Raw genomic sequence first — 26,469 nt, 5'->3', positions numbered from 1 at the left:
CCGTTCATGGTTGGTTATGGTTTTAAAAATAGTTGTACATTTAAAAGAATAGCCGATTTCACGCCACAGCTATAACGATAACAGCAGAGGAATGAGATCACTGGAATCTCTTTCAGAATGATTTTTCTAGCTGATGAATGATAAAAACACTGACAGCCAATCAGAATCCATCCTGCTTTAAGCATGAGCATTTAAAATGGCAGACGACAAAACTGCAGTGTGCTTATAATAAACAGAATGATATTGTGCATTGGTGTGGACGTTAATATTGTTATCATTATAGTTATTATTTCTTGATCTGAAGTGTGACTTAATCTGATAATTTGTGCATATAATTAAATAGAAAATTAAATAAAAGTTTAATCTTATTAAATGCCTTTTTATTGTTTTAAAGCATATTGCTTTAAATTTAGATGGAAAAGTAGAGTTTCTAAAGTTTTGGCTTATGAAATGCCTTTATTAAGTTTTTAAAAAATAGTTCAACCAAAAATGAACATTATACACCTCCTAGGTGTATATGACTTTCTTCTTTCAGCCAAACACAATCGGAGTTATATTAAATAATATCCTGGCTCTTCAAAGCTTTATAATGGGAGTGAATAGTGCCAGAGTTTTTGAAGCCCAAAAAAGTGCATCCATCCATCCATCATAAAAGTAATACATATGACTCCAGTGGGTCATAATAAAGGCCTTCTGAAGCAAAGAGATGCATTTTTGTAAGAAAAATAGTTATAAATATCCATATTTATAACTTTATAAACTGTGATCACTGGCTTCCGGCAACAGCCATACGCACAATCACAAGATAATCGAGTTGTATGACCCGACGTATGACATAGGCATAGTGCAAGCTTAGGTGAGAACTGACGAACACTGAAGCACAGAGGATAGAGCAACATAAAATGCCGGTCATGAAATATAACTCTAAAACGAGAAGTTTTAAAGAGGACTTCGATATTAGAGAAGAGCTACATCATATGTCAGGTCAGAGGTCACCCTTCCGCCAGAGCTCAGATCTCTCGTGAGCTCAACTCTCAATTCATTCTGTGTACGGACATTGCCAGAAGCTAGTTGGATTACATTTATGGCATGGATGGATGGATGCACTTTATAGAGCTTCAAAAACTTGGGCACTATTCAATGCCATTATAAAGCTGGGAGGACGGCTTGAGGGCAAGTAAATTATTGGATTATTTTAGTTTTTAGATAAACTATTCCTTTAAGGCATATTGCTGGTGAAGTTCACACATACACACACAATGAGCTTGCACTTTGCACTTCTTTAAATAAGCCCTATTAAAATAAAGTTAGTGCAGCAGTAAAGCCTGAAAATATCACTGGTTGGCAGGCCGCCCGCTTCAGTCCAGTAACAGCCATATCTGAATCATCCCACAGTCGCACACACACACAAACAAACACATTCACTTCTAAACCCAAATAGAAAAGGAAAAAGGAAAACACATTTATTTGTTTTTAGATGTATATAAAATAGAACATGTAAAAAACATGATTTACTTTCTATATATTGTTTTACAAAATGAGGATGTCCCTGGTTTTGTGCAGTGCGCATCGTACATGCCTACAGTTAATTGTTAACTACACTGTTAAAAATAATGGTTCTTTGTTGGCATCAACAGAACCATGAATAACTTTCCATTTATAGTGGAAAGGGGTTAATGTTCTTCACATTGAGAAAACACGGTTCTTTAAAGAACTGCTCACTGAAAGGTTCTTTGGGGGAAGCAAAAAATGTTTCTTTAATGGCACTGCTGTTAAAACCCCATTTGGGAACCTCCTTTTGTAGCATGTAGCTACTTTTGAATTGTCATCAATGAATAAAGATGCTTTTTGCAGCCATACGGTGTTGTTATCATATCTACCAGCAGGGGCAAACTTGTCCATGCTAATCCAACCGTGATCCCTTGTGCTCAACTAATGCATTTAATTTAGCATCACAGTCGAGGGGCGACACTAACTTTGCATCTGGGGCCCATTTGCAGTCATTTAATTACGACCGGCCATTAAGAGAAGCCCCGACATCACTTCTTCCCCACTGGGCCCATTGATAAGGCAAGATCATCCGATGAGAGGTTACAGTCGACGACAGCTGTACACTTTCCAGACCTCACTGTGCTACGGCCACCCGGGTTATGAGATGTTATTAATACGCCTTTGAAGATCACACAACACATTCTGTCCCATTCACACACATCATTCCCATCATCCACAAAATTGCAAAGACAGAGATTCTTCCCATTTATCAGAGGAGGACACAAGCAGGCAACAAAGGCTAATGAAATTGGACACCCTATCTTAGACACACGTCCTTCCAACTGTCTGTCCATGTCTCCGTGAATGCTCTTATGAGATAACCGTGGGCTGAGCTGTACTGATAGCAGCAGCTGAGAATAGAGCAGTGACGGCTTGTTTGTTTCCATAGATAACACTGGGCCAGTGGTTAAAGAAACAAAGGAGTACAGAAGATATAATGATAATCGACAACATCAGGTTAGCTCCATTTCTAATGAAACTCTAGCCTTAAGTTGACTAAAGCATGATTTTCACGCAAAATGACTCACGGCAGGTGCAGAAGCACGTAATGTTGATAAAAACGGATGATAGTAAACAAATCAGGTAGTGTATAATACACAGTCAAACCATCTCCAAATAAGGGCTTCCGCACAACGTACCTGTGCAACCACACGCCACTTATCAAACTTATCCTCATGCACTTAACAGATGCCTACTCCAGAGACGTCCCCCTTCTCTGGACGTCATTGGACCAGGTCAAGCTCAACCCGAGACGGGGAGCTGGACTTCATGCTCCACCCATGGCTCTTTTCCGGCGGGCTCTTGCGTGAGCACATGCGCATCAAAAACCTCAAGCGAAGTGACACGCTATAATCAAGACCAGATAAAACAGATAGAAAACATATATTTTTTTTAAAACTTTTCAGTTTTGACTTTTATCCCAGATTTAGAAAAAAATGTAAGTAGCCTATGTATTGTTGAATGGGTGGTTTGTGCGTTAAATTTTGATGATAATAAAATATGTGCGTATGCATGCACTGTTTGTTAATAGGATCTATTGACTTGCACCATATCTACACTGGATGTGGTGCGACTTGACAACAAATTTCCAACAGTAAATTGATGCCTCCGTATTCCGAGCACTGGCGATACTTCTCATAGGAAGGACAAATGGATTTGCAAAGGTCGCTTTGTTGCATCCAGTGTAGACAGCTTCTAGCTGTTGTCACGTCCGGTGTAAACACGGTGTTAGGCGGTTTACACGAGAGTAAAAAATCAGATTTTTTTTGGCCAATCTGACAGTGATCGGAATTTGTTGCACATGTGTAAAACACAAAAATTCACACAAGATTTTCGCATCCATTCTGAGCCACTTCCAAATTTGGAATTGGAAATTCCGAATCAAATCTGACATCTGACCCAGGGGCGTGGCCACAAGGGTGGCAGCTGCCACTCTAAAACTGAGATTTGCCACCTTATTTGCCACCCCAGATGACAGCTCAGACATTGATGTAATGTAGTCTGGCTATCACCAGACCAAGCTTAATCTTTTAAGATTGAACATTAGTCTGGTGAGTCTGCTCTGTATTTTCTACTGCACAATTTTCTACTGCATCAACGGGCATAGTTCAAATGACTCTGTACGCATGTCACAGAGCTACCCTCATTTCTTTGTGACCCCTTGTTTGCCCTTTCACAAAACACATGAACACATACTTGGTTTTTAAAAGACTCTTTATTTACCTTGATGTACCAGCGACAGGAGAGATGGATTAACCACACAAATATATCTACAACTATACTGTTGTGTCTCAGACTGGCCACCTGAGCACTAGCCCAGAGGACATTTGAAGTTGCTACAGACTGTTGATTGTCACCTGGATCAGCATACATGGTGGTGGCCATCTTGATTTGGGTAAAAGACTGGAATGGACTTTTCTCATGCTTTTTATACCTGTGCTGTGTTGCATCATGGGGAGTGGGAGATACCAAGTATGGTGCGAAAGGGGGAATTGTTTGATGTTAATGTTTCCTTCCTCTAATTATTGCTGAAGTTTATTTATTGAAGTTTGTACTGTTATTTAAATTTGTGTGGTGAAGGAAATGGAGTTACTTGATCACATAATACTTTTACTTGATATTTATTACATGTTCATGGTCTTTATTACTTCCCCATGTGATTATTACTGAGAAATGGTTGTACCCAGGTGTATAAATTCTCACATAATGAAGTGATCAGGAGGGCTAAGACTGGTGGTAGTGAATGCTGTATCAGCTGAGTACTCTGACTGAAGTATTAGACCTGATGCAAGGTTATTGTTTTTTGTATATTGAAGTTGTTTTTTTTTCTTTTTGAATTTTTCATGCTTTGGCACCTGTGAGCACCCTGCACTTTACTGGCTTGGGAGAACTTAAATAAATATAAAAACTGGCATTTAACGTCCTCCATGTGTTATTTTGAAGAACTCTGGATGTCTCTGTGACAAGTGGTGTCAGAAGTGGGATCGTTATGAAACCCAAGACCAGACAAGACCGAGGTGCAGGTGCAGATGAGCAGTTGGGAATGGATCAGGAGCCGCCCAGCTCTACGGAGTTACAAGAAACAGCGGGCCCGACAGAGGGAATTGTCTCAGAACTGGCTGGCCTGGTTAAAGTTCTCCTGCAGTCCCAAGCCGCCCGGGATGATCGAATGGAGCAAGTAATGGTGAAGCAAGACCAGCGTTGGCGAAATATGCAGTACCAATTCCAGCAAATACAGCATCAGGTGATCCAGATCCAGGCTGGAGGGGACCAAAGGGAAAGTCAGGCCGCGTCTACAGCTGCAAGCCCAGTGCCAACCGGAGAAGGTATGTCATCAGGAAGTATCGAGCCAAGATTACATCCCTTGACAAAGAAATGAGGGTAGCTCTGTGACAACGCAATTGGATAGTCCTTCAACCAATCAGACCAACGATCCAGGTGACGTAATTTGCAGCGAAAACTCCAGGCAGGAAACGTGTCAACAAACGTGTTGGTGTGGAGCATTGATCAGTGGTTTGCAGAAGCAGCAATGGCATCGAGCGATTTTTGCAGGTTGTGCAAAAAAAAAAAATACATGAAAGTGAGTGGTATTTACACCCACTCGAGTGATTTGTTTGCTAAACTAAAGAAGCCATTGAGCATGGTGGAGAGGTTAAAAGGAAATGGATTGGATTAAACCCCAATAGCACGCCAGGTGGATAAGCCAGGCAGTTTGTGATTGGTCCCTGCAGATTTGTAACAGAAGCAGGATAGAAGAATGTACAGGTTTCCAGCCTGAGCTACAGGGCGAAATCAAATCGCCGACAGATCGGGCTGGGTTTACCCAGTCTAGATGTAATATACAAACAATTTTCGGTTCTGGTTTATGCGGGGGGCGTTTATGCGGATTTCATTTGAATCGCACATTCTGACAAGTATAATATGGTATTGAATACATTTTCATTCAAAACGCAGTGATTTCAGGAGACAAAACTTGACAAAAAAAGGCACGTGGAGAATTAGCCAAATCAGCACAATATATTGAAGATCTTAATTATATAAATGTTTTTAATTAATATGTTAAAAGCTTTTTATTTCATTTTTAAATGGTTGACATTTTAGTTGTAACATCTCCGAGATTATCTTGACAACAAACTTGATTGCGGATTAATTACTAACTACTAAAGTAAATATTAAAAGACTCTGACCTACGTCTAAACACGTATATCCAATTCCCCTTGCGATTCCGAACCACCGCAGGTCGAGAGCAACCCGTTTGCCAAAGATAGCTTTTTAATGCCATATTTTGAAGCAGACGTGCCTGTATGTGCTCGCACTAAAACTCACAGCTTTTTTTTATTGAAGCGATAACTTGCTAACATAAGCGCACCTCAGGAAACATTATAAAATCATTTTAAAAAATGCAGTTTACGACCCCTTTAAATCAAGAAAACAAAAATAGACGACGTAATAGGCTGAAATTCTTGGCATATTATTTTGTACATTGTTTCTTTATAAATATAAAAAGCAGAGAAGTATTGATGTTTTAAGATAATATAAATATTAGATATAGTAATATAAAGTCTTGGTGATACTGCCAAGGATGAACAAACATGCACCAGGTGCCTTATTTTGCAACAAATAAGTTGTGTGTGTGTTTAATGTGTAAGACTTCAGATTCATTAGCTATATATTTTTATTCATTAGTATATTTTTATATGCATTAGTAAATAACTAATAATAACAAAGTACAGTAAACTGTAAAACTATTTGCGCTACAAACCATTGAGTTCATGATTATGATAATGAATTAAAATATGATAAAAAAATAGTTTGCAGCATTACAGATAGTTTTAGTACAGGTAAAATATGTAAACTGGAAGAGAAGAGAAGAGAAGAGAAGAGAAGAGAAGAGAAGAGAAGAGAAGAGAAGAGAAGAGAAGAGAAGAGAAGAGAAGAGAAGAGAAGAGAAGAGAAGAGAAGAGAAGAGAAGAGAAGAGAAGAGAAGAGAAGAGAAGAGAAGAGAAGAGAAGAGAAGAGAAGAGAAGCCTGGCTTCCTGTGTTCATGATTCTAAAATTAAAAATATGAAACAACCCTAACCCTAAACAACTTAATTTGACGTCTGATGTTTACCACTTAACTAGAGACATAAATTCAAAACTTTTGTTTAAAAATGGTATAAAAGTAAAAAAAAAACCCTTAGCATAACTTTTGCTGTTGTATCATTGCTGTGGTGTTTGAAAGGAACGGCAGGTCTACCTGCGTTTGTGACGTTTTGGGTGTTATGTAAGACGGACCGTGGGTGGACATGAGTCACCTCGACCCTTAAAATGTCTACATGACTCACTCTTCATAAATCTGCCTGATATTTACATTGTGAATGAACACAAATAGCCCGCACCTTCACACGTCCCACCCCACAGACAATCAACGCCAACCTGCAGCTGGTTCATCCATTCAGACTGCCTCCAGAGGGAAACTTTAGTGTTTTTTGTCATCTCATCAAGTTCAGCTAATGACACCAGAACCACAGGGTTGGCTTCCCCACCGAGTTAAACGAAACAAACAATGTTTGGCGGGTGCCCACTGAGTTTGAGTCAGAAAGACGTGTCATAGAAAGGATCTGTCACAAAATACTGCGGTAGAGACCTGTAGGAAACAGTTTGGGAATGTAAATTCAGGCTTTTAAACATGAATGTCACCTAAAAACAAGTACACTATTCTATAAAATAAAAATAGCATCAATTAGTACAGCAACAATTTCAGGCCAATCTGGAAATCAAAATTCTCCATGTGTTCCCCTTTTTACAATAGCTGCTAACAAGCTTCTACATAAAGACTACAATAGTCGCCTGATTCGTCAAGCACATAAACTAACAGGGTAACAAGGTAACAGGCTATTGTCTTCTCTTACCTAACCAGCTCTCGGCCCTTCTAGTGCCTAGGCCATACAGGTTTCCTGGAACGATTGTCCAGGGCAGGACCGACCTCTAGGAGTTCTTCCTGGTTTACGTTCCTAGGCGGCTCTGACTTACATCTGACCCCCTAGCGAAATGAGTATTCCCTATTATGTCTTGGTTCCTCTAGGCTCTGTTAGGGCTTAAAGCCCGGGACACACCAAGCCGACGGTCGGCTGTCGGGCAGTTTTTGTGCGTCGGCCGACTAAGTTTTCTCAGTGTGTTCTGCACGGCTCCGCACAGTCGGCTGAAATTGGTCCTCGTCTGCTTTTTTTCGGCCGATTCGACATGTTGAATCGGCGTCGGGCCGTCGGTGAGAGAGAGAACTCTGATTGGCCGTTCAGCTTAGTGAACGAGTCACTGCACAAGAATAATAGCAAAACAGCGAGCAAAGAAGTCAAAACGGTACAGATAGAAGGCCGTTTTAATGTTAGGTCGTTCGAGTGTTCCTTGGCGAATATGTCAATATTAACATGAGCGGAGTGGAATAAAGAAAGTTTTTGGCAGGATTGATATTCAAAACGGTAAGCACGCACTGCTTTGTTTATGGTTTGTGTATCTGCAACGTCGGTTTCCCTTTTTGAATGAGGAATATAGATGAATATATCTTCAGAAATAGACAGTTGTCTCTTTTACACGCAGGCACAGAACACACATTCTAGCTGACAGTCGGCAGTAGTTCTCTAGGTGTGTTCAGGTGCAGCTTTTTCTCGCGAGGCGACACACAGTCGGCTTTCATCAGCACTAGTTCTTTGGCGTCGGTTTGGTGTGTCCTGGGCTTAAGGCCAAGTATATCATTATAGTCGTTCCGCAGCCAGAGCACGGCATGATTGTATTGGTTCCCAATTACAGCATCTAGCGACGCAGCACGAGTAATGTATCAAAAGGGAACGTACTCGGTTACTTACGTAACCTCCGTTCCCTGAGATACGGGAATGAGTACTGCGTTTCAGGCCGTGCTATATTGCTGCATGACTCTCAGTTCATCGCTTCAGTCGAATTTAATCTGAGTATCCCATGCATGCCAGATCGCCTGCTTTTATAGCCAGATGCCGCGCCCATATTGGCGATACGCAAGTAACCGAGTATGTTACAAAGACAAGGCTTAAGCCTAGTCCCAGACTAAAATGCATGTTTGAACATGTTTAACTGAAAGCAACTTGCACAGAGATATCTTAAAATATTTCAGTGCCTTTGTTTTGTCTCAAGATGCACATCAGTATGTTTTTTTTTTCTAAGGCATGTTTATCCTCAGGGCATACAGACAATAAATGTAGCAATCAGGCCCCGAGGATGGTCGTTTGACCGAAAGCTTGGTGATTAAATTTGCTTAAAGGATTTAAGTGTGCAGACAGTTTATTTTTTGAGATCTTCAGTCTTGTTTGTCTGGCACCTTGGTGATCGTGAGTGCGGTATGCCTTGGTAACTCCTTCAAGGCATGTTTATAAAAGATACTTAAATGTCATAATTGAACTAAAGCCTAATCCTGGCTTCTGTGAAACCAGGCCTAAAACACACGAACGATAATGCTACTTTGCCATGCACATGAACTCAAGTCCTTGTGGTATTTGGAGTCCTTATCTAGAACCTTGTTACAGAGTGGACTAAACAAACACGTAAACATTAACACTACTATGCTAATGCTACTTCGCCAAGCACATAAACATGCGTCCTTGTCGTATTTGGAGTCCTTAATATGTAGAACCTTGTTAGCAATGTGTGCAGCGGATAATAATAAAACATGTAAACATTAATGCAACTATGCTAATGCTACTTTGCCAAGCACATAAACTTGTGTCATTGTGGTATTTGTATGTAGAACCTTGTTGTAACTTTCATAGACTAAAACTAAACTAACACTAAACTAAACTATAATGCCTGTTTAACAATCAGTTATGATAACTGGGTGAAGTCCAAGATTAAGTCCAAGTAAATAATATTCTTGAGCAGAGCTGACAAGTATGTTGTGTCCGCTATTTTTCAGAGCATTACTACATCCCTTCATCTATTAATTTTGTTGCTAATATGGTGAGGAGTTTTTTTTGGCATGGCTGGATGGGTTTGTGTTACGAGGAAGATCATATGGAGTCTTAGAGAAAGACAAGCTGTTACAGGGTCTGTAAAACGTCTGTAAAACATGCCTTGCCTGTTGCCACCGTGCCCTATAAATTAACCTTGGAGCCCTCAGAGGCTATACGTATGTGAGGCAACTGGTTTTGTGTTTGTGTTAGCAATTAACTTGAAAAAATAAATGTCACTCCAGAATAAGATATTTTGCTTAAATAAAATTAGGCTTTAATACAATTAAGCTTTCTGCATTGTGAAGACAACTGACACTTAAAAATGTTACTGATCAATCCTATCTTAGTAACTATTGCTTATCAGCCATATTGCTTATTAATATACATTTTTTTAATTACAAAAAATGATCATTTGAAAAATGTGTTTAAAAATCACAATGCAAAAGACTTTAAAGTCCTAATTTTGTCTCTTTTTTCTCCCTCTTTCCCTATAGATAGAAATATGGCTTGGACATTTATTTTGTGATCTTCGAAAAAAAAAAACTTCTAGGTGCCGACACCAGTAGATTATGGGTCAATTATTCCTGGTATTTCGATCCTCCTCATTTATCTAACTTGCTGAACAATAGTTACCGGCAACTGCAGTCTTGGCAGCGATCGAAAGGCGACCTATTTTCAACTGTCAGCAAGTCAACAAAATGTCGGTCACACAGTACACACACTATAGGCCGGGCCAGGTCACATGATCAGAGACGAACACCGCTGTTAGTCCATGAGGAATATCAGGCATTACTATCCATTAACATCGGCAGCAGTTAGCATCTAAAATTACAAATGGTGAGTAGTAAAATTATATATTGACCCCTGCTGTTCTATTCCCTTCAGCACACCTGCTGGTGAAATGCGGGCATTGCCGTGCCTGGTAATTTATACACCGAGCACCTGGCCAGACCACGAGACCCCACAGTGCAACCAGCTAGCAGACTCGTCTCCGTTTCAGATGTGATTGAACCTTATACTGGCTCAAAATGGAAAAAGAAGGCTACTCATCCAATATAGTATGTTGATCTGTATCTTAATACACCACAGATCACTCTCGACGTCACGATTTGAAGGAAAGATGATTGATAAGCCGTGAATTTAGGGCCTTATACAACATCTTAGCTTTTTTAAGAAGTGTGATTGTGCATCATATATGAACATATGGAAACAGGTGGAGAATTATGTAGATATTTAGACAGGTGTCCCTTTAAATGTGCCAATTAGTGATACCAAACTCTACCAAATTCTTCTTTTTATAACTACACTATCTGGGCTTAAAAAGCATCTTCCTCCATTGATGCTCATTCAAAAGCTTTACTTGATAGATTCCCTAAAACCTTGACAGATTTCTCTTCTTTTTTTCCCCTGGGTTGTTTGCTGAAAAAAAGCACATTTGTGACCCCTGAACTTTCTTTGAACAGGCCACATGTGTTTAAGCTGGACCTAAAGTACTATTTTATGGTATACTGAAGACCTGAGAAGAAAGAATGTGTGAAAACGCCATAAAGCTGAAATCAATGAAAGGATTATTTACCAGAGTACTTAGCACCCTGAACACTTACAAGCCTACATGATACCCTATAAAGATTTCATTGAGAAATCCCTACCGCTACCTACTGCGAATTCAATCTACCTCAAGCAGAAACAAAATGGCTTACAGTTATTCTCAACCTGTGATGGTGCCAAGTATATTTATCAGAGAACCTACTGATAATTGTGATTAAAACTGTCACAATCATATTTAACTGAGATGAGTCACAATCACCCTGAATCTCAGACAAGCTTGAGAATTTGAGTTTCTATATTAATAGTTTTAATTATTAAATGTAATTAAATATAAAATTTAAAAATATATAACTTATATTGTATAATTTAAACGTTGAAATGTTTAATGTAATGGAATCACAATAATTGTTTTCAAACAGGGTTTTCCTCAAAGACTCTGTCTGGCATTGGTTAGTTAGGGAAACAGAGATAGCCCCGCCCCAAACTCATGCTATTGGCTGTAGCGTTGCTATTTTGGGCTGATTGGACTCCTCAAAAAAACAAACAAAAAAAAAACAAACAAACAACACTTTACCCACAATTGGCTTGTTTATTGTCTCTGACAAATATTGAAACTTAAAGGGGGGGTGAAATGCTCATTTTCACTCAATCTCCTGTTAATCTTGAGTACCTATAGAGTAGTATTGCATCCTTCATATCTCCAAAAAGTCTTTAGTTTTATTATATTTATAACAGAAAAGATAGGCTGTACCGAGTCTTTCCGGAAAAAAACGAGCGTCTGGAGGCGGGTCGTGTGGGCGAAGCCAGAGCCATAGAGAGAATCCGATCTGGGCTTTGTTTATAAAACATTCATCGTCGAAATGCAGGGAACAAACAGCATCCACTGTTCCTAACGCTGGGTTCTTTGGTAAGCTTTCCCTCACATCCAAAAACACACTTTGGAGACACTATGCAGCGCTGCCGATGATTTCCTGTTGAAGCGCGTTGAGGTGCGCGGTCTCGCTCTCCTCTAGTCGACGTGTGCGCGGGCGAGCTTTTCCGGGAGAAATGCTCATATAAGGAGTTCCACTCTGGTCTACGTCATTAGATCCACGGTCGAAAAAAAACCAGCCGAAACTTGTACCAACCCGGAAGTAAGATTTTCGGCACAGAAATTCTCCGTTATTCGTCCAAAATATTTTTAAAAAACTTTGGCCATGTTAAGCATGAGAATCCATCTCTTTAACACTGTAAACAACTCTGAATACATGAAACACCATTGTACCCCCCCCCCCCCCTTTAAATTAGGAACAGAACGGTACCTAATGTATAATATTTCCATGTTAAAATATTTTCTTAAACCCATTTTAACATAGAACTATTCTACATTAGAAACGGTTCCTCATTGAAGTTTCAATATTTTTGGCTTTACAACACAGAAACTCATATAAGGCATTATATCTGTGCCTTGGTGCTATACTATAAAATGACTACAGACATCATGGTACAATGGCACAAAATGAACAACTGAGCTACAGGTTGTAAAAAAAAAAAACATGCCAGATGGTTAAACGCGAGATGACCGTAGACGAAAGCAAAATGCCTTTATGGTGCACACACATGCAACAAACTACTCACACTACACTGAGCAGCAGCATCTGTGCAACCCTGAGCTTTAAGCAAGAGATTTCAAAGTCTTTGGAGAGAAACCGTACACATTCCTGGCATTAAGGCATGACAGGGCTGTTGTCAAAGGACTGTGATATGTTAGTTAGGTGAAAAGAGGGGGAGCGCCACACATGAACTCAAAACTGAGCCTATTTACTGTCTTTATACATGCTTCTGGTGTTGTGCATGATTCATTAGTACACAGAAAGAAAAAGTAATCATTCACAACAATGTATGCCTCGAGCACTAACCCTAAAATCTGACTGGTTGATAGTAATGTTGTCCCTATCACATTAAGTGCTGGAAGATTTTGATAAGATGGCAACGGATGCCAATGCGTAACTATACATCTCAGATAAATGTGTCTACAGGCCACGTTCTAGAGCACTGACTCCCAACCAGGGGTTTATGCACCTAAATACAGACAATACAACTTAAAAATACTAATTTGTATACTTATATTTAATCAGTGGGTTAAATAACTAATCATGATTAATCACATAGTTTTTAGAGCTCCTTTTTACAGAAAGAAAACTGTATAGAACAGTGTAGACAATTGTATAATGTGTACAGGCTAGTTTTTTTTTTAAATTTGCATTACTTGGTGGCTCAATATTTTTTTTACCATCAGTACTGACTTTTTTTGTTTAAAGCTACACTGTGTAATTTTTTTAGTTGATTCTTAGCAAAAAACACTTAGTTCTTTCAAAAATATATGTGCTCATTAATGTATATTGACTTCTTTCAAGTAATAAAGTATTCTCGTAAGTTTATAATCTGCCATTGAAAGTACATACGGGTGAGGGGTTCGAATGCCGGTCGCCATGTTGCCCCTCCATCTTGAAACTACATTAGCCAAAGAGGGACATACCTGTAAATTCAAGCTTCGCCTTTCGCGCTTTACACTCAGTGACACAGAGACGAATGCGCGGGGGAGATTACTCGCGACTGCCGGCAGATTTGAAAGATTGCTGATGGAGGATCACGCCTATTTTCGAGGACATGTAGCAGAGTCGCCAAGGAAGTGAAAGAGAGAATTAAAACGTCAACGCGACAGGCAAATCAGCAAGACCAAAGTCAACACTGGAGTAACTTTTCCCAGATGGAAAGAGCTCATGAGGAGCAAAGATTTTAAAACGGACGCCGAAGTTGTCTGCTTTCTTCTCGACAGGTAATCCAGCCTATTTGTGTAAATTCGAAGTTTTATAGTTGCTTGTCTAACCATAGCATGGTTGTGCATAACGCCAGAACGACCTCTAGTATAACTTGCGTTACTTTTCCTCGCGTCAATGGTGAAAAAGTATTGTTTACCTTGTAACATAAATCTGTGCTGTGACGGATCACAGGTGATGAATAGTTTTAAAGGCGCAATTGGACTAAGTCGAACTGGAAGCCATGTTAATCTTGGAATAATACGGCCACCGTAGGAGTTAAAACGCCCTCGAAATTGAAAGGAACAGAAACTAATATTCACTGGGTAGTCATATACAATTTCACCGCTAGATGGGGGAAAATATCTCACAGTGTAGCTTTAAGGGTGACTTTAATAATATTAATCATAATGACATCCAGTATAATATTTTTTGTTTTAAGTATAAAGTTGCTAATTTTGGGAGAAACTCTGTGGAATTCTACAGAACGGATTGGTAAACTTGATATAATCCATTAAGACGGTGCTGAGCACTATAAAATGAGAGTAAAATTAATACAATATTTGTATTCTATGGTAAAATAGCAGCATACAGCTTTGGCATGAACATAAATTATGACTGAATTTCCTTTTTAAAAGGAGGATAATATAATGGAGTTAAAAGGAACAGCTATGATTTGGAACTGAATAAAGGGGCACTTGAGCATGTTGACTGGGATGTTAAGGGAAAAACAGATACAGCCATTAGCCGTGTTCCCACTGTCGAGCCAAAAGCGGGCGTGCTAGTGTGTGCCAGGGCCAATCCAGGACCTTGTACTTTAACAATCAAATAAAGGCTAAATCTAGTTTATAAGCAGATCTGCCTCATGCCTTGACTCTGCTCAGGGACAGAGCCAATTAAACTCGGATAAACACCTTCTTTAATTTTAGACCATGTTTACCCAGGGACCTTTACACTTGGCCGACGTGTTCTCAGCATATGTTCTGCACACAGCAGGACTGCCGTTACAGTGCCGATACAGCAGTGCTTACATATAATTCAATCAAACACATATAGAGCTGTCAGTGATGTCAGATCGAGCACTTTCTCAAAAGGGAAACCGCATCGGGATTGGTGTGAAGCGGTGGTCATAGGGCTGACTTCCCATTTCTAATTGCATCCAATATGAACTCGTGCAGATGAGACGGCACAATTTATTTGATTAAGCTATAAATGGATATACAAGCAGGCAAAAATTGCTCTGATACACTGAAGTCATCAAACCGCAAGGTCATGAACCTGGCTTTTCAGTTTTTGTCAAAAAGTAAATCAATTATTGAATAAATAATTGATGATGATAATCATCAATAATTCAACTGAATGCTTTCCTACAATATAGTATGTGAAAAACTATACGCCAAAGAGTAGTGTGTCAGAATACATAGCATTCGAAAAACAGCAGGCGAAAGTCCCCGGATGACCTACTTTCTCTGGCGAGATTCTGAAGTGTACATTCAATGGACACTTTACTATCCCATGAGGCCACGGGACAGGATTTATGAATGGAAGTGAAGCGACGCTTTATTTCGTTAATGAAATCTATGATGAAAAATGTTCGTTGATGATCTTTTTTTCCCATGACCAAGACGAGACGATGACGAGACGAAGCCAGCGTCATTAAGCAATAACTGTGACTATATCAACATGCAATATAGTTGACGGAAAAATACGAGACTAAAATGTAGTTTAAAAAAACAAAAACTTGACCAAAATCATTGTTTGTTTTTGTCGAATAAAAGAGGAGATTTCGTGCTTGTGTTAGACAGATTTCAAGAATTTAAATCCCCCAAACAGTATTGTTCAGTTAAAAGGACACATTTTCTACCCAACGATTGACTTAATATTTGCAATCTGCCAACCAAGAAGAAGAAACACAGGTGATCTGAAAACACTGACAAACAAGTAAGCTGGAGTTTAGCAATCTCCATTTGAGATTTTCTGCTGAAATGAAGGTGTCGTTCAGTCAGTCTGTGTTCCTTCACAATCAAACCTTCTCAGTGATGAACTGTAATAAATCCAAACATGGATCTATTCTAGACAATACTTGCGATTGTTGATGTTGAATGAATGCAGTTGCGCAACCTCTGTGCAACCTTTTGGTTGACTAAATATGATAAAAATTATAAAAGTACATTTGACACAGGACAGTCTAAATACATTTTTAAAAAATCAGATAAAATTAACACACAAATTCCCTTTCTGTGAAATAGCAGAAGTTGCTGGTGCCTTAAGACGGTCATACTTTCAACAAAGATTAGCCCATTTACTTCTACATGTCAAAGCAGTGAACACATGCTGAGAGGTCAGAACACCACAGCAGGAAACCCACAATTCTACAAAGACGGAAACAAATAAGTGTCACCACAAATAGGCTGATAGTGGTTGACACCCACTGAGGGCCAAGCCTCGCACTTCTTCACCAGGCTCACCAATGCCATTTGCCTCGTAGACAGATATTTTCACACTGTATTAGTCGTTTGTGTGTGTGAACGTGAAGAAAACAGCAACTTGTGTCCTATGTCATTCCAAACATTGACACTTCCCAAATGTAACCAACCTCACCAACCAAACTTGTTTTGATAATTAATGGCCATTCGGTTTTTACCAGCGTCCATCGATCAAAGGAGCTGACAGCACACGTGCTATGGTTGCTGAAAGGGCGAGTGTTGATATCTGAGAGATCACACCTTCCTAAATAAACTGTCATGTGACCCAAGCCATAGGAGGAAACATTTGGCTCCGGCATTTACAAGTAAAAAAAAAAAAAAAAAAAAAATTTCGGATATCAGAAGATGACTAAATGAATGAAAGCATGAAGTTTTGCTGGTTTTCAGGTTTGCCAACATCACATAAAGGTGGCGGCATGTAGATAGTTTAAAACTAATACAATTAATTAAGGTCAACGTTCTTAAATGTCATAAAGATGCTAGCATTGCAGTGTTTTTCTTTCAAAGTCTGGTTCCTTGATGACTTTACAAATCGATATAGAGCTAATGTTAGCATTGCCGCTCTGTTTCTGGGCATTTTATGCTAAAACCTTTCTGTTCCCCAAACATCAGATGTGTAAATCCTCCCTTATTTGGTTGCTAATTAACATCCTTGTTGACAATTGAAAACTTGCTAAGCTAATGGTAGTTTTGCTGTTTTGTTTCTTAACACCCAATCATTCAATTGTCTGGCAAGACTTTATGGACGTTAAGAGCAAATTTATGGTTGGAAGTCATTCCCAACATCCATAAAGCGTTGCTTGACATTTGTACAATGGCGTACAAAAAAACCAAAACTATACTGTTCTCTTACCAAGTTTTCGATTGGATAGGCCAGTTGGATATCCCACATCCCCTTTTTAATTGAACAAAGGTAGGGGTCAGCACACCATTTATAAAATGTTGCCTCAGATTTTACAGGTAGTTTATAGTTAGTTAGGACTCTGTCATAATTGTTGTTCCAGGACTAAAAACAAAGACATTTCTCAGGCCTCTGTTGCCGCATCTACACATCAAACAGCACAAAACACATGTGTTTCCACAGAGCACTGTCTCACCATACTGATTCATGAGCGCATAGACATGAAACTAATGACAAAAGGCAACCGAATAGCCGGTAGTCTTAAGAGCTGAAGGGACAAAGGCATTCACAACATATTTCCCAGCTGTGATTTAAGCATCCCTGGTAATACCAGCAAACACGCATGCTATGAAGAACCAAGGTCAACACGGCGCTCAGGCCTTCACTAAGAAACAAGTGTAAAACTTTTACTGCTCTATACGGTGTTTGAAACATCTAGATCCAACTGTTCAAAGGTCAAACAACACCAAAGACCACGACAGCTGTGGGAAAAAAGTTCAGTTACACAATGAAAATTAACAACACAATATACCTTTCCAGGGTCATATTCACACGGCTGTTTACACCAAAGTATCCGGGAAAAAACAGAAGCGCTGTAGCCCAGAATGGCGTCTGGGACTCCCATCAGCCTCACGTTCCCGGGGGTACGAGGAAACTCCCCCCTCTGGGTCGGGCTGGCAGAGTGATATAGAGAGAGCAGCTGACGAGCGATATATGGGAGAAGAGAGAGCGATACACCATGGCGGACAAGAGGGGGAAAAAAGGACAACACAACAGCCCCGACACATCCTGACAATACCAGTCATAATGCTGTGGCCCACAGTGCTATTTAAAAACAATCCATCAAAAATGCCCCATCTTTCACCGCACGGTCAGAGCCCACGACCTTTCGCTGGCTGTGAAAAGCTTCACGCGGGCAGCTGAGGATTTCATGCACTGCGCCGTTACATGCAGGAGCCAATGTGCAAGGGACTGTAAAACAATTAAGCTGACTTCGTATGACAGATTTCTCAAAGTCACAAAGTTATAATAGTAACCGTTAAAATTACACCATAACAGCATTGGCTTGATGCTGCAGGATTTACTTTTGATTAAATGTGTTCACAAATACACTTTGACTGCACAGATTAACTAAACTGCACAAAAACACTTAATTTCCTTATTAAATATTTTTTGACTGTATATGAAAATTTACTTAAATTATATACAGCAATTTTTGCATTATTATTCTTCAAAACAACAAACCACTGTAACACACACAAACAACAAATATATTATATTAAATTATTTATATATATATATATATATATATATATATATATATATATATATATAGGGATATTTATTTTTTAATGACCATACAAGTTTGAAGTTTGAAACCATAAAAATATGAGAAAAATTTAAATAACTTTTTAAATATAAATATTAAAGTAGAACGAAACTCTTGGTTAAGGTATTTATCTGGCTTTTTTTGTTTTAGTTTTTTTTTGTAACAATAATCAATTATTAATATTTTATTGGTTCTCTCGCCTTTGCATTTGTTCATAATTTTTTGCAAGAAATTATGTCCGCACAATTTTTGCCGGACATACACATACGAAGTGTTGTGCAAAAACGGAGAATGTTTTAAAATAGAAACAGTGGACGCCACGTCCATAATTGGACATCTTTGTAACGCTGCAACAAAATTGGCATCCACATTTCTGTCAGTAACTCACACGGAAGAGTGGCCTGATTCTATACGTCAGTCACTGAAGATCACTGCCATGTTCGTCCCGTTTACAGGGCTAATTTTGTTCGCCTGTACTAGAGCAAGTTACATAGCACTTCAACTGACGAACACTAGTGAAAGTGCAAGACATCTGCAAAATAAACTTTTCTGTACACGATTTGCCAATGCAACCATCTAAACTTTGCAAGACTAATTATCAAAAATATAAATGAACTGCACAGTGTTTTTTTTTTCTTCTTTTTTTGTGTGTGCATAATTAGCATTATATTTTGACTAGTGTTAAGTGATTTCATAGAGAGGCATGTTGCAGGAATGTGGTCATCACTTATGTGCACATCAGCACTGATCAAGCCCTGTCATTTGTCAACACTAAACAAATAGCAGTGTCACCAGTAACATCTGCTGAAAACATTCAAATGCATGTGCTGACTGACTGTGGAGACCCAAGTTCATCATTTTATCCAATTTCCATTTGTTTTCTTCTTCATAATTGATTCAACATGAAGGGAATAGTTTTCTGCTGTCATATCCTACATTATACAACATTAAAAAAAAACACTTGTGTGTTTTAGCAGTGTTTTAAACGTTTTAAAATGTTGCAATAGCATGTAATTTAAGTTTGGATCATTTATCAACTCATAAACAAGAGTTTGAGTTTAAGTGTTTAAATATTTTCAAAAAAAAGTTTAAAAGTTTAGTTTACCACAATACTAATTTATTAAGATGATTTACAGCTAAAATAATAGTTTTATATAATGACTATTTAAAAAGTTCAGAGTATGAAAAGGTAAATTTTGGGGACACCTAAACTAAATCGCAAAATTAATTTTACAAAAATTCTGTAGCTATTCTCAGCACAAACTCAGTCAGTTTTTAAATAAATAAATACTATTATTTATGCTATAAATATCAGTAAGGAGTGCTAACAATAAATCACATTTAACAACCTTTATTGTTTGCTTTTATTTATAGATCTTTTTTTTTTCCCCAACACTTAACAGTCCTGTTTTAACAAACGGTTTACCCATGAACCAAATAAATATATTTTCAGTATTAGTAAAATTAGTAAGAATAAAAATTAGCAAGTTTAAAAATGTAAAATGAGAATGAGTATTACAAAAATAAAATACATTTATAATAAAAAAAAATAAAAATCACAAAATCAATTGATTTTATATTGCTTTAAATCTATAGAAATGCATGTTTACATTTGTGATGAGACAAAGCATGACGGAATAAGCAGGAGGAATGATAACGGTTTATGTTGGAGATCTGTGGCTACAATAATACAGCTCAGAATCGCAGTGGAATTGCACTTTGGCAAAGAACTCAAAAGTTACACTCATCGAACCCATCCATCATCCCTGTGCCTTTAGGACCCGTGCCAGTTCAAGCATTTAGATGATTTCTTACTGTACTTGCTACTTAAGCGTGATTTATCCCCGCAAAACAGGGACGAAATGCTCGCTAACAAATCGATTTTTCATACATCTCCATGCAACACAAATCGACTTTTCCCACAGCGGCACATTCCTTACCTCTGGAGGTGCTCGGCGCAAGCTTTCCCAAGATTTTTTGACTGTCCGTTCTCAAAAACACCCTTGTCCCAAGTTTGGTTCATGGTAGAAACAACTTTCTACCCACAGGAAAATCCAATGAGTCACTCCCCGAAAAGTTGCAGGAGGTTTTACTGCAGTGAATCCCGACTGAGGTCCTGTCTTTCCGTGCAGTTACGAATCGGCCTCCAGTGAATCCGGGATCAACAGCGGTAATGAAAGTTAACCCACTCGCACGCGCCCTCTCACTGAGCTTCTGCCAGACCTTCAAAAGTCTAAAAAAAGTGCAGATAAAACAGTGTGCTGGAAGGGGCTGGGGGTAAAGCTGGGATGAGGGCTGGAGGAATACAACAGGAAGAGGGACGTTTGACCATTTGGGAGTCCCCGAAGGCAGCCGGACTCTTTCATTCTCTCTCCAGCCAATGATAGAGCAAGTGTGAGGAATGCCATTAGCCCGTCACCCAAAAGTGCCGGATCAGTTTCGTCAACAGATTATCAAAGGCCAGGCCCCCGTGCGCAGATTATTAACATTTCCGACCATTAACATTTTGCGGGGCACAAAGAGGCCCCTGTTGCACGTCTACGTGCAAAGCCTTTGATTCTCTCACTGTAACGCTCTGGGGCATTAACTGTTGACGGAGAGTCTCCTGCAAGGGGTTCTGTCCCACACACACACAACTCTACTGCATCTATTGGAGATCTGGATGCTGGCTGTATAGGATTTTGTGTTCGGGTACAATTTGATTTTAAAAATTGGACACGAGATCTTCTCAACGAAACCAAGATGTGTTCAAAGTTCAACCTGGATAATAGACTTTGGGGAGTCAGCGGGATTTGTGTGAAACTTGAAATGCACATAATAATGAAACTTGCAGTAATTAATTCTCTCTACAGAACACTGTAAAAAAAATCTAACCTCTCCAAATCAACATTTTCTAGTGACTGGTCACATCTAAATTTTTAAATTGGCCCAAGTGCAATTCTTGTTGCAATAGTCTGTTAACATTGGCTCAATGAGAAATAATACGTCAGACTAATTGAAAAATTTAGATGAGACCAGTCACTAGAAATTTTTGACTTGGGGATGTCATTTTTTTTTACAGTGAAGGAGCTAATGAACCAATCTGTCATTTCACATCATAGATAGAATGACAGATAGAAAGACGGATGGGTAGAGATGGGTGTATATATATATATTAGGGCTGTCAAAAGATTAATCGCGATTAATCGCATCCAAAATAAAAGTTTGTTTTTAATAATATATGTGTGTGTACTGTGTATAATTAAATTTGTATATATAAATACACACACATGCATGTATATATTTAAGAAAAATGTGTTATTTATATATATAAAAAAATTATATTTATATATAATATAAACTATATAAATATATATACAGTATATGTATGCAAATATTTCTTAAATATATACATGCATGTGTGTGTATTTATATATACAAAATAATTATACACAGTACACACACATATATTATTGTAAACACAAACTTTTATTTTGGATGCGATTAATCGCGATTAATCTTTTGACAGCCCTAATATACATACACATATATAGTGCAATAGCATGATAGATGGAATGATATATAGGCAGATAGAACGATAGAGCGATGGATATAGATGGAGAGACACAGCAACAATAGGGTGATAGATAGTGTGAACAGATAGATAAGAGTGATAGAGACAAGACAGAATTATAGATAGAGCAATAGTGACAGACATATAGAGCGTTAGATAGAGATAGAGCAATAGAATAATAGATAAAGTGATAGATAGACAATAGACAGAGCGATAGATAGAGTGATAGATAAAACATTATAGTGATAGAGCGATAGAGATAGAGTGATAGAGCGATAGAATAATAGATGAAGTAATAGACAATAGACAGATAAAGCGACAGATCGAGTGATAGATAGAACAGTATAGTGATAGAGCGATAGAATAATAGAGAGACAATAGACAGATAGAATAATAGAGACAATAGACAGATAGAATAATAGAGAGACAATAGACAGATAGAATAATAGAGAGACAATAGACAGATAGAGCGATAGACAATAGATAGAGCGTGATAGTGTGAACAGATAGATAAGAGTGATAGACAATAGACAGAATTATAGAGCGATAGTGATAGATAGATAGAGCGATAGATGGAGATAGAGTGATTGACAATAGATAGATAGAGTGATAGATAAAACATAGTGATAGAGCGATAGAGATAGAGTGATAGAGCGATAGAATAATAGATGAAGTAATAGACAATAGACAGATAAAGCGACAGATAGAGTGATAGATAGAACAGTATAGTGATAGAGCGATAGAATAATAGAGAGACAATAGACAGATAGAATAATAGAGAGACAATAGACAGATAGAGCGATAGACAATAGATAGAGCGTGATAGTGTGAACAGATAGATAAGAGTGATAGACAATAGACAGAATGATAGAGCGATAGTGATAGATAGATAGAGCGATAGATGGAGATAGAGTGATTGACAATAGATAGATAGAGCGATAGATAGAGATAGAGTGATTGACAATAGATAGAGCGATAGATGAGTGATAAGATAGAATGATAGAACAATATAGTGATAGAGCGATAGATGGAACAATATAGTGAGAGCGATAGAGTGATAGATGAACAATATAGTGATAGAGCGATAGAGAGATAGAGCGATAGAATAATAGATAAAGTGATAGATAGACAATAGACAGATAGAGTGATAGATAAGTGATAGAGCGATAGAAATAGAGCACTAGAGTGGTAGAGAGATAGAATAATAGATAAAGTGATAGACAGACAATAGACAAATCCGGCGAAACACGGAAGTAAAGCCCCCATTACTGCGTGCCTTGCTGCTAAAGTAGAGTGTTAGTCCCGTAGGCGGCTGTAGCAGATATAGCTGTACGAAATGTTATTTTTATCTATTCATCTTTAGTTTTCTCTCTGTATTGTTACTGACACATTATGGTACGAGTTCACTGCCTGTGGAAACCTCATGACACCTTTTAATATGATGAGCTCATCTGCGAAGGTATGCAGTATCTGGCCAATCCATCCGGAGCTCATGTAATTCTGACCTTCAATCAATGCCCTGTAGTTTAGGTTCTGAAGCTCGCATGCCAGATGATTAATAAAATAATCTTGAATACCTGTAAGCTGCCAACTCTCACGCTTTCACCGTGAGACACACCCAACTTTTCACACGCTCTCACGCCACACATCCATTTTCTCACGCACAGAAATATCGCGAGGCAAAGAGGACACGGAGACCGACAGATAAAAAAAAGATCAGCTCTCAGATTCTGTCAATTTTATTACGAAATTCAAACAATAAATACCGTTTTGGCGTTTGTAGGCCTAAATGTGACGTGACAGATCTCTAGCGGCACGTGAACCGATCATCTCTAGCTAATAGTAAATAAACACGAATGAACAATGTTAAAAGAAACAGTACAACTTACCGAAATGTATATTCCTCATACATAATATCGATCAATCAGTGTTTTTTTAACCGCGGAAAGGGTCAATAAAACAGCTGGAGAACAATTATGTCATATAACATTTACCTAAGGAAAGCCATTTAATGACCATAGAAAAAAAGAGCTATAGAGAGTATTTTGCTAAATATGTATATTACATATTTATTATATTTTTACTCATATCATTATATGTTATATCATAAGTTGTTATTATAAAAAAAAAAAAAACGCATTATATTTAATTTGAGTTATTTTTAACCTTAAATAATACGGATAAGGCTCTCTGTATGTTTACAGCATTAGGTGAGTTTTTTTTTTCTTGAGAAAAATTAACGCCCATCTTGTGTACGTAATATTTATCCAAATTAGTCAATATTAAATCAAATCACAAGTGAACTGAATTGAAATCCTGAAATTTGTTTCAAGCAATAATAAAAAAACGTAGCTTACCAGAAATTGTACCATATAATATAAACATTGCAACATGTTGTCACTAAACCTAATAAAATTCAGTTTAGTAACTAAAATGTTTTGACAATCACAATATTTAAGCCCCAGGATCCGCTTTCATTGAAATGTCATTAGAGGGCACCGGCAAGTGTCACACCGCCGTCACTTCGCAGGCACGCAGTAATGGCGGCAGGCAAGATGGCGGCGCCCATAGAGATCGCGGCGGATTTGTGTATAGACAGATAGAGCGATAGATAAGTGATAGAGCGATAGAGTGATAGATAAAGTGATAGACAGACAATAGACAGATAGAGCAATAGATAAGTGATAGAGCGATAGAGATAGAGCGCTAGATAGAGATAGAGTGATAAACAATAGATAGAGCAATAAATAGTGATAGAACAATATAGTGATAGAGCGATAGAGTGATAGATAAAGTGATAGACAGACAATAGACAGATAGAGCGATAGATAAGTGATAGAGCGATAGAGATAGAGCGCTAGATAGAGATAGAGTGATAAACAATAGATAGAGCAATAAATAGTGATAGAACAATATAGTGATAGAGCGATAGAGTGATAGATAAAGTGATAGACAGACAATAGACAGATAGAGCGATAGATAAGTGATAGAGCGATAGAGCGCTAGATAGAGATAGAGTGATAAACAATAGATAGAGCAATAAATAGTGATAGAACAATATAGTGATAGAGCGATAGAATAATAGATAAAGTGATAGACAATAGACAGAGCAATAGATAAGTGATAGAGCGAGAGATAGTGATAAAGTGATAGAATAATAAATAAAGCGATAGACAGACAGATAGAATGATAGATAAGAGCAAGATATACCTATATATATATATATAGTGACAGACAGACACAGACAGATTTTAAACAAATAAAAAATACATGTAAGCATAAAGATTTTTAATTTGCCACTCTTAAATAACGAACAGCAAATGCACAGAATATCGATTAGTTTCTTGCGGACCCCCTCATTAACCCTCCGCAGACATGTGTGACATTCACGGTCACAAACCCAGAGTATTCTTGACTTGTAGGAAAGCAGATACCGTTGAGAGAATGACTGACACTGAAACTGCAAGCGCTGGACAAAATGTTCCACATCAGCAGGACAACTGCACACAGAAAACCCTCGGAAACGGCCCTGACCACAGCGACAGGTGGAGCCGCGCATCAAACACCTCAGTCACAAGAGTCACAGAAACCTTTTGATACGCCGACATTGACTTTTCAAACGACTTTCAATCTTAACTATGAAAATCCTGTCCCTCAACCGTAATTTCCACAAGTTTTCCCCCCCAATAATAATAAAAAAGTGTCAAAATATGATTTAACTGCAATTCAGATAAATAAAATTTTAGCAGTGAATTTTTCCCTATGGCAAGACAAAGAAGTCAGCCATTTTATTCTATAAATGTTTGAGTCAGAGTGATATTAAACACCATACATGACTTGAGGTGTGTTGAAAATGACATTCTGGTGGAAATGGCTTTCAAAAAAATATGGCACAAATGGACATTGTTAGTAAGTATTTTACGAGAATATTTTCTAAAAAGGGCCGAAAGCAGCACCCATGTGCCGATCCTCCCCATTTAAATGAGACCTGTGCTAAGTCGTAACGCGTCCCCTTTACACTAGATTGCTGCTCAGAAAAAGGTTGAGCTACAGCTGCGAATGCCATTCTCGTTAACTCGCCACTATACATCCCAATGTTTAAACCACACGGGATTTAAACACTCAAACATCACTCATCGGGAAAACAATAACGGTTAGAATATGCATATAATATAATGAAAACTTCCAGTTTGTTGCTGTTGCTCCCATAAACCTCTTGCACGACCTCATAAAACTGCTTTAAAAAAGGAACGAATGCAGTTCCCACTCGAAGCGGCAAGCTGTAAATGCCTTTTCACATATGGTTTACAAGGGTAAAAATGGATCCGCAGTGACACAATGACG

General features: G+C 38.3%; 1 protein-coding gene across 2 annotated transcripts in view; it reads right to left on the bottom strand.

Moving 5' to 3' along the window:
* rbm20 (RNA binding motif protein 20) overlaps nt 1-21,146 on the bottom strand; it is a 74,321-nt gene extending 53,175 nt beyond the window's left edge. Inside the window, exon 1 of one of the 2 annotated variants that reach the window (XM_079889954.1) lies at nt 20,513-21,146. In XM_079889954.1, coding sequence (XP_079746080.1) covers nt 20,513-20,595 — 83 coding nt within the window. In that variant the 5' untranslated portion in view covers nt 20,596-21,146. Of the gene's footprint in view, nt 1-17,774; nt 17,883-20,512 lie in introns of those variants that run through there. The other variant, XM_079889955.1, reaches the window with a different exon arrangement.
* Nucleotides 21,147-26,469: the final 5,323 nt, after the last annotated feature.

This window comes from Squalius cephalus, assembly GCF_949319135.1.
Source record: "Squalius cephalus genome assembly, chromosome: 13".
Lineage (NCBI taxonomy): Eukaryota > Metazoa > Chordata > Actinopteri > Cypriniformes > Leuciscidae > Squalius > Squalius cephalus.
This window is presented reverse-complemented; position numbering and strand designations above follow the sequence as displayed.